At 47.4% G+C, this 13299-nt stretch overlaps 1 protein-coding gene across 1 annotated transcript in view; it reads left to right on the forward strand.

Annotated features, from left to right (window-relative positions):
* PHACTR1 (phosphatase and actin regulator 1) overlaps positions 1-13299 on the forward strand; it is a 513424-nt gene that overhangs the window by 470736 nt on the left and 29389 nt on the right. Inside the window, exons 8-9 of the mRNA XM_052649098.1 lie at positions 3553-3803; positions 6133-6289. Of these exons, the coding sequence (XP_052505058.1) occupies positions 3553-3803; positions 6133-6289 (408 nt within the window). The remainder of the gene's footprint in view (positions 1-3552; positions 3804-6132; positions 6290-13299) is intronic.

Consider the following 13299-nt stretch of genomic DNA (forward strand, 5'->3'; position numbering starts at 1 on the left):
AGTCCTTCCAATGAATATTCAGGGTTGATTTCCTTTGCAATTGATTGGTTTGATCTCCTTGCTAGTCCAAAGGACTCTCAAGAGTCTTCTCCAGCACCACAGTTTGAACCAGTTCTTTGGCACTGAGCCTTCTTTATGGTTCAATTCTCACATCCATACATGGCTACTAGAAAAACCATAGCTTTGACTAGATGGACTTTTGTCAGCAAAGCAATGTCTCTGCTTTTTAATACACTGTCTAGGTTGGTCATAGCTTTCCTTCCAAGGAGCAAGCCTCCTCTGATTTCATGGCTGCAGTCACTGTCCACAGTGATTCTGGAGCCCAAGAAAATAAAAACTCATTGCTTCCAGTTTTCCCCCTTCTATTTGCCATGAAGTGATGGGACCAGATGCTATGATCTTCATTTTTTGCATGTTGAGTTTTAAGCCAGCTTTTTCACTCTCCTCTTTCACCCTCATCAAGAGGCTCTTTAGCTCTTCACTTTCTGCCATAAGGGTGGTGTCATCTGCTTATCAGGTCATTGATATTTCTCTGGTCAGTCTTGATACCAGCTTCTGATTCATCCAGCCAGGCATATCACATGGTGTACCTACGCTATTGCCTTCCACTCTTTCCCAGTAACATATTGGACACCTTCCAACCGGGGGGTGGGGGGAGGTTCGTCTTCCAGTGTCGTATCTTTTTGCCTTATCATACTGTTCATGGGATTCTCTCAGCAAGAACACTGGTTTGCTATTCCCTCCTCCAGTGGTCCACATTTTGTGAGAACTCTCCACTATGACCTGTCCATCTTGGATGGTTCTGCATGGCATGTCTCATAGCTTCATTGAGTTAAGCAAGTCCCTTCACCACGACAAAACTGTGATCCTTGAAGGGGAAAATGCTCCTTGGCAGCAGTGGGATTCAAACCTATGCCCCCAAACAACCTGATGCCTTAATCCAGCCCCTTAGACCACTAGACCATGCTACCCAGTGCCATGTAAAGTTTTAATAGGTGCATATTTATTTTAACATAAGTTGTAAACACATAATTAACATAAAACTAGTGGACTTCAAATATAGCTCACACAGAAAAGCTAAGGGGTGAGGGATGATCAGTTCAGTTCAGTCGCTCAGTCGTGTCTGACTCTTTGCAACCCCATGGACTGCAGCACGCCAGGCTTCCCTGTCCATCACCAACTCCCAGAGCTTGCTCAAACTCATGTACATCGAGTCAGTGATGCCATCCAACCATCTCATCCTCTGTTGTCCCCTTATGATAGAGGTTAAAAATATTCATTTGGATCAGGTGTCAGGAAACTCTTTCTGTGAAGAACTGAACAGTTGGTACTTCCCTGATGGTCCAGGGGTTGAGACTTCATGCTTCCAATGCAGGGGGCATGGGTTTGATTCCTAGGCTTCCCTGGTGGCTCAGAGGTTAAAGCGTCTGCCTGGAATGTGGGAGACCTGGGTTCGATCCCTGGGTCGGGAAGATCCCCTGGAGAAGGAAATGGCAACCCACTCCAGTACTCTTGCCTGGAAAATCCCATGGAGGGAGGAGCCTGGTAGGCTACAGTCCATGGGGTCGCAAAGAGTCGGGCACGACTGAGCAACTTCACTTCATTTCAGGGAACTAAGATCTCACATGCTGCACAACCACCGGGTTGGGGGGTGCCGGTGTGGGGAATGGATACTGAAGATATGAGGCTCTATTACAGCTTCTCAACACTGCCATTCTGGTGCAAAGGTCGTTGTGACAATAGGTAAACACTCGAGTCCTTTCCCCGTCCTGACCATTCTAAACCCAGCGTCTAAGACGTATCCTTTAAACTCAATGCCCTGTGACCTGACCGTGACAGGAGAGGGGACACTATTGCTTACCCTGGTTAGTAACATCTAAAACATTTACAGAGTTACCATGTGTGTTTGGTACACATGTTGTTGACAAAGCGTGATGTTTCCTCCCCCTTGCGTGCATATTTGTGCATGGTTAGTAGGGTTTGTGTTCAACCAAAATACACAATCTTACAAGTATCACAATTCAGTGTTTGGATACAGCATATTGAAACAGAGCAAGTTCAAATTCTAACTGGCTCCTTGACCACCTGTGCCATCATGGGCTTATTAATTACCCTCTCAGAGCCTCCATTTCCTGCTTATTAAAAGGAGGATAACTGACACCTCTCCTGCAGGGTTGTTATTAACAAGGTAGTGAGATACTGGATGTGGAAGTTTGCAGCACAGTGGGTGATACATTCAATAATTGTTTGCTTTTTGCTTTTCTGCCTCAGTTCTCCCACATATTTGACTCGGTCATTAAGCCGTTACTAAAAGTGCCAGTCAGGTCAGGGGCATGTATAGCTCTGCAGCACACTAAAAATACTCCTTGAAAATTAAGGACTGATCTCTTCACTAATACTTTTGAGTATGACTCATCAGCCATTTTAAATGCACCGAAATGTCAGGGATTCCAGCCCAGCAAGGACAATCAGCACTGAGCGAGTGCTCATTTACCGTCAGCCGCGGTGCCAGGCACCTGCTGCAGATGTGAAGAGGGCACAGTCCCTGCCCCTGCAGACATCTAGCACTTGGCTGGCGGGGGCAACTCCTCCACATCCAGTAAGCAAATGGATGTTCCCAGTTTTCAAAATTGTGGAATCTCCCGAGAACCTGGGCAAAGTGTTGCCTCAGATGAGTATTGAAAGGTAGACGGAGATGAGCAAGGTGAAAGTGAGGTGGGAGCACATCCCAGGCCAGGAGTGTGCGCTGAGTAGTTGCATGTGAAGCAGGTGAATTGTGTGGGGACAAGGGTAGGGGGACAAGGCTGGGGCAGACGATACGAGGTATTACACGTCAGGCTGTGCTTAAACTGCTGCTTCCAGGCTAATGGGTTCTCTCTCCTCTGGCAGTGAGACCTTCTATTTAGTTAGAGCACGTCTTCTAAGTGACCACACCATTCCAGAAGGTTTCTCCCTTCCTGCCCTTGGCCATCAGAGGTGGAGGCAAGATGTAATAAGAAGCTACGTTTCAGTTAATTTAGTTCTTTGTTATGAATGGTATAGCCTGCGGTGTGGATTTTTTGACAACTTTTCTGTATCAGTCTTGGAGCACTGGTTTTGTAGACTAGGAAGACACTCAGGGTTCTAACAGACGAGAGAGCCACATCTGAGTTTCCAAAAGCTGTCCTGGAGAACAGACTGATATGGACAATGTCTAGAAACCACTTGGAGGGCCCTTTTTAGAAATAACAAGTGTGGGGCTCCTTTGAGGCCCTGCGGGTGGGGCACACATGCACCAGGCCTGCTAAAAAGATAGGATTTACCCAGTTTCATCCAAGGAAACAGGCTCAGAAAAGTTAACAGTCTGCCCACGGTCAGAAGAGAGCAGATGCTGACACCACCAGGTCACTCTGGGGTCCCAGCACGTTGAGCTGGAGGTGAAAAATGGGACTCAAATTGCCCTGTAGACCTTTCGCTTCCGAGTGCAGGACAGCCAGGGTTTTAAAAGGTTCCCATGCATTTATACGACACCTTAGCCGGAATGAATGCCCTCTTTTCTTTCTTTTTAAACAGCTCTGAGCAGCGGGTCCCCTGTTCTGCTTCTTACCACAGCTCTGGTTTGCACTCGGGTGACAGTGTCACAAAAGCAGGGCCTCTGGGCCTTCCGGAAATCAGACAAGTGCCAACTGTTGTGATTGAATGTGATGACAATAAAGAAAATGTGCCTCATGAGTCAGACTACGAAGACTCTTCTTGCCTGTACACAAGAGAAGAGGAGGAGGAGGAGGAAGAGGATGAGGATGACGACAGTTCATTGTATACCAGTAGGTACTTCTAAACTCTTGGGGCGTGGTGGGTGCGGGGGAGCATGGCGGGCGCGGGCGGGCGGGGCATGGCAGGCACGGGGGGCGTGGTGCGGCAGGGGGCGTGGTGCGGCAGGGGGCGTGGTGCGGCAGGGGGCGTGGTGCGGCAGGGGGCGTGGTGCGGCAGGGGGCGTGGTGCGGCAGGGGGCGTGGTGCGGCAGGGGGCGTGGTGCGGCAGGGGGCGTGGTGCGGCAGGGGGCGTGGTGCGGCAGGGGGCGTGGCGCGGCAGGGGGCGTGGCGCGGCAGGGGGCGTGGCGTGGCGGGGGCAGGGGCGGGGCGGGGGGGTTGTGGTGGGAGCAAGGAGCTGCTCATCTCTGTAGATTCAAATCCGAGGTCCAGTGTTATTTACTCATTAGTAAAATGAAAGGGTAAGGGTCTTCTGAACATCAGAGCTCTAGAAACTGCAGCACCATGCTGCCATCTCTTACCTCTTTAGATGTGCTTTCTCTGATTTCTTCCTGTGGGGTGCCATGTGCGGTGCTGTGCTTAGTCGCTTAGTCGTGTCGGACTCTTTGCGACCCACGGACAGTAGCCCACCAGGCTCCTCTGTCCATGGGGATTCTCCAGGCAAGAATACTGGAGTGGGTTGCCATGCCCTCCTCCAGAGGAACTTCCCAACCCAGAGATCGAATCCAGGCCTCCTGCATTGCAGGCAGATTCTTTGCCATCTGAGCCACCAGGGAAAGCCCCATCCGAAAAAAAAAAAAAAGCGAAGAGAAGAAAGCACTTTAAAATTCAATTCCAGTCTACAGAATACACTAAAGTACTAACTGTTGTATATGGAACAAATTCATTTTTAAGCATACCTCAGCCACTTCAGAAGTCCTGAATTTAAATTCTTCTTTAAGGCCTTTCAGTGTGCTAAGAAACAAGGGAAAAAACTAAGAAAGCAAAGTTCAAAATCTGTCATTCTGGTTACAAAAAAATGAATGTTTCAATTGAATGAATATTGACTGATATTTGATCAACCTTTAATGCATGAACTTAAATAATGGCAAACTTTTACTGTGTGCCTGACAATAGACTAAGATTTCATTCTTATCTACATCTCACAACCCCCAGGGGCATAAATTTCTTTTATGGGGGAGGTTGGGGGGGGGGGGATCGTCAGTGCCGGGCGGAAGGAAATGAAGCAGCCAGGAGCTTGCCCAGAGCTTCACATCTGCTAAGAGGCAGTGCTGAGAGCTGAAGCTGCCTGGGCCTTACTCCAAAGCCCATGTTCTGAAACCAGCAGCAGGAGAAAGAAGACAAGCACTTACTATGCAAAATTCAAAGGGATCCCCCAAACTTGGTGCTTCCCAGGCCTTTCCTCTTGTCTCACATACTGGGCTTCAGGTAGCAAACTAAACTTGAGCATCGGAAACAGTGCTGCTATTGAGGAGAGAACCACAGAGGGGCAGCCACGGGCCCATGTTGTCCAGCCTTTACCCATCACTTTCTGCCCAGATGACGGAGCATTTTATATCAGGGTTTCCCAGCCTCAGCACTCGTAACATCTTGGGCCAGATGACTGATTGTCATGGCAGCTGCCCTGTGCATCGTAGGATGTTGAATAGCCTTTACCCACTGGATACCAGTAGCAGCCTCCCCATCAGACCCCAGTTTGACAACCAAAAATGTCTCTAGACTTTGCCAAATGTCCCCTGGGGGGCAAAAATCTCTCCTGGTTGAGAAGCATGGATTTATTCCAGATGGAAGGTGCTCAGAACCTCCTGTGTTGAAAAGCAGTGCCCAAATATTGCCCTTCCATGAGCTTTCCCACCCGACGCTGACCCCATGTTGCCCAGCCTTACCTTGCGCCGCACCCGCAGCCCTGCTGTAGCTGATCTCTCTTTGTGATTCCCTGGCTTATCACACGTCACCTCTGAGCCTTCATACAGGCAGATGCACTCCAGCCGGCTGCCTGTCAGTCTTAGGTATCCTGCACATGCCAGCCCCTCGTCCTCCATCCTTCGCAGCCTGCTTTATGCTCCACAGTCTGTCCTGGCCTCCTTTGTGATGTTCCCACCAGGTGGGGAGTTTCTGGGGAAGCAGAGATCCCGCCACAGATTGCCCATGTGCTCCTCACGTGCCCAGCACACTAAGAGGCAGACAGGACATGCCGATGGCAGAAACTATGAAAGTGACATACAGTCACTTTCCTCCTTGGACTGAGGTCTTGACCTCTCTCAGGAGTTCGGCTATTATATCCGTCTCCCTGTCTTGCACCCTGTGGGCCACAGCTGACTCTAGGGGAGCCCGGACCTCAGATTGGCAATGACTTTATTAACTCATCTCTCCCCTCCTGCAGGCTCCCTGGCCATGAAGGTGTGCAGGAAGGACTCCTTAGCCATCAAGCTCAGCAACAGGCCCTCCAAGCGAGAGCTGGAAGAAAAGAACATCCTTCCCCGGCAGACGGATGAGGAGCGACTGGAGCTGCGACAGCAGATTGGCACCAAGCTCACCAGGTAGGTCAGTGGCTTCCTTGGACTGTTTGAGGTATACTCGAAATCTCATCCTCTTTGAAGAGCCTATGACCATGTTTGCGGTCCTCATGGAGTGAGCACGATGTAAAACATGATTTCATCCTGATGGTTTTAATAGCATAAAAATATAATGTGGCACTCTTAATAATCCCAAATTGGAAGAAGGGAGCAGAAACAAGTAAAATGATGTCCAGTGTTAAGGCTGTTGTTGTTTAGTCACTAAGTCATGTGTGACTGTTTGCAACCCTGTGGACTGCAGCCTGCCAGGCTTCCCAGTCCTTCACTGTCTCCAAGAACTTGCTCAGACTCATGTCCATTGAGTCGCTGATGCCATCCAACCATCTCATCCTCTGTTGTCCCCTTCTCCTCCTGCCCTCAGTCTTTCCCAGCATCAGGGTCTTTCCCAGTGATTTGGCTCTTCACATCCGGTGACCGTAACATTGGAGCTTCAGCATCAGTCCTTCCAATGAATATTCAGGATTGATTTTCTTTGGATTGACTGGTTTGATCTCCTTGCAGTTGAAGGGATTCTCTAGAGTCTTCTCCAGGACCACAATTCAAAAGCATCAGTTCTTTGACACTCAGCCTTCTTTATGGTCCAACTCTCACATCTGTACGTGAGTTTCTACCTAAAAATGCAAAAATAGTGTTCTTCTAAAAATGTTTTCTCATTGATGCTATTGGTCAGACTCTCCTAAACCTCAGTCATTTGAATGCTTTGATAATGAATAACTATTTCAACTAACCGTTATTTAGAGGTGTGGGCTGCCCTTCAGACATGAACACAGTCAGCTGGGTGTGTGTTGCTCTGCCTTACGTATACAGACTCGGGCCAGGTGCAGAGAACGAGGGGGCCAACTTGGCCATCCACTGGGGTATGTGGTAGATGAAATAGAGCTAGAACTTAAATTTATTTTACATCATTCTTCTTTTGAGTCAGTCGTGTCTGTATTATACATATATACCATGCTGCTGCTAAGTCGCTTCAGTCATGGCCAACTCTGTGCGACCCCATAGATGGCAGCCCATCAGACTCCCCCGTCCCTGGGATCCTCCAGGCAAGAACACTGGAGTGGGTTGCCATTTCCTTCTCCAATGCATGAAAGTGAAAAGTGAAAGTAAAGTCCTTCAGTCGTGTCCGACTCTTTGCGACTCCATGGACTGCAGCCCACCAGGCTCCTCCGTCCATGGGATTTTCCAGGCAAGAGTCCTGGAGTGGGGTGCCACTGCCTTCTCTGGAAATGTCATGCAGCAGTACTTATACATAACTTACTGATAAAGAAATGGCATATGTGGGGGTATGTGCTTTAAAAATTAAATTGAGTTCTCCGAAAGCCTCAAATCCGTAGGTCTGAGGGTCCCATCTCATAGCCACATGAGCAGGTCTTTTTTCCTCCAGGAACCTCTAGTCCGTGGAAATGTAGAGACCTCAGGACACTCCCTCACCCCTCCAGAGCCCCCCAGATGCAAGACGCCACTGCTTTCTCTGGGTGTGGGCGCTTCAACATGAACCCCAGGAGGTGGTCAGCCTGTGTGATCTTGGCTATCCAACCCACCTTTAGTTCCCTTCATTTACCAAGCTTTTTACTCCCCTAAGATTAGTAGTCAGCCCACATAGTTCCATCTTATTTATTTGAAATCCATCTTGCCCCACTCCATACCAAAAAAAAAATCATAATTTAAAAAATCAGACACAGAGCCATGCTTCTCTGAGTTCATAGTGAGGATGACCTCTTGATCAGCCAGAGGACAGCTGATCCGGCCCTGCTTCACTTCCCAGCTTGGAGCATTGAAGTGAACCTCCCCTCCTCCGCCACCTAGAAGGCGGTTCTTGGGCCCATTGGAATGGGATTTTGAGGGACCAAATAGAAGTCTGATGCCTGAAAGAGTCATACTTTTGCTTCAGAAACATCCTTTAGAAAGTGGGTCATATAACATATTATTTTAACCATATTTAACTGGCACATTGTTGTATAACTCTCTACATCATCCATCTCCTGACTTTTTCACCCTCCTAAACTGAAACTCTGACCCCCTTAAAAACTAACTCCCCATTCTCCCCTCCCGTCTTGCTCCTGGCGTCTACCAGTGTACTTTCTGACTCGGTGAATTTGACTATTCTAGTACCTTGTATAAGGACTACTGATTTTAACAGAAAGGAGCTCAGACTCTGAAACAGGATCTGTTCATAGTTACTCAGGGCCTCCTCTGGGGAACGTCAGCTTTTCAGACCCAGCTTCCCGTTGCTCTCCAACTGAGATCCCTTCCTCAGTCCCCTCCAGCACCTCTGCAAGCTTTGGATCATATAAGGGGAGAAACAGCCTAGGAAAGAGAATAAAATGGGAGGTGCCTTGCAGTATACGTAGGCACGAAATTAACCTCAGGAATAAATGAAGATTTGGGCAATCTGCCTCTCTGACACTTGTTCCTCTAAAACATCTCTTCACCCTTACAATATCACCATTAGGGAATATCCCTTTAGGGAAGCCTTGGAAACCTTGCTTGGGTTTGGAAGGGATGTTTCTCCCTGTGATGTGCTTTTCCTAGACCAGAGTAGCCGGTGATTCAGGCCACTCACCTATGCTTCTTCCCCATGATCAAAGGAGATACTGCCTTTATTTCAGCCACTGAGAGTATTCACTTTCTAGGGCCGCCATAACAAAGTACCACTAGCTGAGTGGCTTACCCATCAAAAAGGTATGGTCTCACCATCTGGAGCCTGCATGTCTGAAATCAGAGTGTCAGCAGGGTTGGTTCCTTCTAAGGGCTGCAAGGGAGAATCCATTCCAGGCCCCTCCCTGGCTTCTGGTGGTTACAGACAGTCTTTAGCCTTCCTCAGCTTGTAGATGGATCATCCTAATCTCTGCCTTCATCTTCCATCAGCTTTCTCCCTTGCTGTGTGTGTCTGTCCACATTTCGCCTTTTTAGAAGGAAACCAGTCATCTTAGATTCAGACCCAACCCTCGTCAACTTGTTTTAACTTGATTATCTCTAAAAAGACCCTGTCTCCAAATAGGCTCACACTCTGAGGTGTTGGAGATTAGGACTTGGACCTCACGCTGTGTTTTCAGTGTGTTTATCTGGCTGCGCTGGGTCTCCGCTGCAGCACTCAGGATCTTCATTGCCTCGTGCTGGATCTTTCCTTGCAGCACACAGGCTCTCCAGTTGTGGCTTGCGGTCTCTAGCTGTGTGTAGGCTCAGTAGTTCAGCAGTTGCAGCACGTGGACTCTTTAGTTGTGGCACGTGGGCTCCAGAGTGCTTGGGCTCGGCAGTTGTAGCCTGTGGACTTAATTTCTACACAGCATGTGGGATCTTAGTTCCCCGACCAGGGATTGAACCCAAGTCCCCTGCACTACAGGGTGGAATCTTAACCACTGGACTACTAGAGAAGTCCCAGAACCTCAGCATTTGTATTTTGGGGAAATGCAATTCAAACCATACCAACTGGGGAAGCATAAAGTGTGTCTACCTAGAAAAGGAGCCAGAAACTCAAATGCATGCCCGGAGCCAGGTGGGTATTGAACATAAGGAAAGCAGGCAGTTCTAATATTATCATGGTGTGCTGGAAACTGGGGTGAGATGAAAAGTCCACTCTTTATCAAAAGGGGTCACCTCTCCAGCTTCAGCCCCCGGTTGTTGTGGAGAAATGAACCGTTTATCTGATATTATGAAAGAACATCTGAATTTTTTTTTAATGAAAATTTCAAGTTTTTTAACATTGTACAGACCAAGCAGAATATAATTATGGACTAAATTTAGCCCCGGGATCATGTCTCAGCCTGTGCCCCTGGATTGAATTTCTGACCTGGAAATCATAGTTTTTCCTGTCTACAGGATATCATAAATGCCGTGGGCATGCACTGTACGCTTTGATGACATGAGATTGAATTCTTCAGTGGGTGATAAATGTGGACCTGTCTGTGTGTGTGTCTGTTGTTCAGTCACTCAGTCATGTCCAACTCTTGGCGACCTGATGGGCTGCAGCATGCCAGGCCTCCCTGTCCTTCACTATGTCCTAGAGTTTGCACAGACTCATGTCCATTGAATCAGTGATGCCATCCAACCATCTCATCCTCTGTTGTTCCCTTCTCCTCCTACCTTCAATCTTTCCCAGCATCAGAGTCTTTTCCAATGAATTAGCTCTTCGAATCAGGTGGCCAGTCTACTGGTGCTTCAGCTTCAGCATCAGTTCTTTCAATGAAGATTTAGGACTGATTTCTTTTAGGATGGGCTTCCCTCGTAGCTCAGTGGTAAAGAATCCACCTGCAATGCAGGAGACCCTGGTTCACCTGCAATGCAGGAGACCCTGGTTCGATTCCTGGGTTGGGAAGATCCCCTGGAGACGGGAAAGGCTACCCACTCCAGTATTCTTGGGCTTCTTTTGTGGCTCAGCTGGTAAAGAATCCGCCTGCAATGTGGGAGAGCTGGGTGTGATCCCTTGGTTGGGAAGATCCCCTGGAGAAGGGAAAGACTATCTACTCTAGTATTCTGGCCTGGAGAATTTCATGGACTGTGTAGTCCATGGGGTCGCAAAGAGTTGGACACAACTAAGCGACTTTCACTCACTTCTTTTAGGATTGACTGGTTTGATCTCCTTGCAGTCCAAGGGACTCTCAAGAGTCTTCTGCAGCACCACAGTTCGAAAGCATAAATTCTTTGGTGCTCAACCTTCTTTATGGTCCAAATCTGACATCCGTACATAACTACTGGAAAAAGCCATAGCTTTGACTAGACGGACTTTTGTCAGTAAAGTGATGTCTCTGCTTTTTAATGGGCTTCCCTATAGCTCAGTTGGTGAAGAATCCGCCTGCAACACAGGAGACCCCGATTCGTCGGAAGGATCTGCTGGAGAAGGGATAGGCTACCCACTCCAGTATTCTTGGGCTTCCCTTGTGGCTCAGCTGGGTAAAGAATCTGCCTACAACGTGGGAGACCTGGGTTCAATCCCTGGGTTAGGAAGATCCCCCAAAGAAGGGAAAGACTACCCACTCTGGTATTCTAGCCTGGAAAGTTCCATGGACTGTACAGACCATGAGGTTGCAAAGAGTCAGACACAACTGAGTGACTTTCACTTTCACTGCTTTTTAATATGCTGTCGAGGTTTGTCATAGCTTTTCTTCGAAGGAGCAAGTGTCTTTTAATTTCATGGCTGTAGTCATTGTCCACAGTGATTTTTGAGCCCAGCAAAATAGTCTGTCTCTGTTTCCATTTTTTACCCATCTATTTGCCTTGAAGTGATAGAACTGGATGTCATGATCTTAGTTTTTTTAATGTTGAGTTTTAAACCAGTTTTTTTTCACTCTCCTCTTTCACTTTCATTAAAAGGCTCTTTAGTTCCTCTTCCTTTCTGCCATTAGGGTGGTGTCATCTGCATACCTGAGGTTATTGATATTTCTCCCAGCAATCTTGATTCCAGCTTGTGCTTCTTCCAGCCCAGCATTTCACATGATGTACTCTGCATAGAAGTTAAATAAGCAGGGTGTCAATATACAGCCTTGACGGACTCCTTTCCCAATTATGAACTAGTTCATTGTTCCAAATCTGTAGCAACTGGGAATTAGCATCTTTTAGGATTCCAATTAATTTGAATGGGGTTATGGGGATTAATCATTAAAGAAATATACTGTATCCCTAAAAAAACTTTTGACCCAGCTCTCTTTCAGGACTTTATAGTCAGTTGGTTTTCAGAATATTTGTCATTGACTGCGGAAGAATACATTAAGATGAATGAAGAAATTGATTGAAATAGCTGTAGCTGCTTTTGTTCCTTAATGTGTATGAGTCTCAGAATCAGAAGGATGTTAAGGGTAAAGCACTGGTCATTGTTGATAGTTTGACTCTGTACCTGCGGCCTGAGATCCAGCACCATGCATCACGGGGCATCAGATGTAGGCGCCCCCTCTGAGAATTACCAGAATTCTCCCTCTTGTCTCCTCCTTGATACTTATCATTGTCATCTCTCTCTCTCTTTTTTTTTTTTTACTATTGCCTTTTATTTATTTATTTGGCTGCCCCAGGTCTTGGTTGCAGCATGCAGAATCTTTGATCTTTGTTGCAGAATCTTTAGTTGTGTGAATCATGTGGGATCTGGTTCCCAGAGAAGGGATTGATCCCAGGCCCGCTGCATTGGGAGCGCGGAGTCTTAGCCATTGGACCACCAGCGAAGTCCTTGCTCTCTTTTAAAATCTGTTGTCTTTACACTGACAGGGGTGTGGGGAATGAGATAGGGGAGGTGGGGAATGATGCCCTGGTCGTTCCCATGAAACCTAATGTGTTATTTTCTCTTATATAGAATTTAATGTGCTAGAAAGAGAGAGTATTCTAAATCTGTATTTTATGCTCCTAAGTAGTTCACACTACAGGCAGAATATAAAATAATATATACAGAGGATTATGTGTGGCTTTAAATCGTCATATAATGTTCAAGGGAGAAACTTGAAATCCATTTTTCATGCTCGTAGCACAGGCAATAAAAGCAGTATTAAATCCTGCCTTCTGACTGGAGCTTGCATACGGTTTGCGGTTTGGGAAAATCAGCATTAGGAGTCTAGTTCCAAGGTGGCAAATGGCATCTCCCCCAGACCTAAGGGCTGATGCCAAGTGTAAGCTGGTACCTACTCAGGCCAGGTAATTTCTGCTGCAAAAAAAAAAAAGCACTTTCTAAAATTAGGAATAACAATCAAAGGCACTAGGAATTCAGTTCAACTTTGGCTGACTTGAGGGTGCCGTAAACACACACCCCTGTAACTAATTCACTTGGTAGAAAGAGGGGAGGAAAATAGACTTGCGTGAAGTTTTGAAGGCGCTTCCTCATGTGTCTGGCTTTGCAGCCTTGCAGCAGCATTCGCATCCTCCTCTTCACCACTTGGGCTGTGATGAGGGACAGAGTAGAGAGGGGACCACAGGGGAGCGGGAAGAGGGCATGGATATCCGCTCGCCTTCACATCCGCAGCGCATGGGTGGGAATGGCTCAGGTTGGTGGGCTTTTTCTG

The sequence above is a fragment of the Budorcas taxicolor genome, chromosome 11 (assembly GCF_023091745.1).
Source record: "Budorcas taxicolor isolate Tak-1 chromosome 11, Takin1.1, whole genome shotgun sequence".
Lineage (NCBI taxonomy): Eukaryota > Metazoa > Chordata > Mammalia > Artiodactyla > Bovidae > Budorcas > Budorcas taxicolor.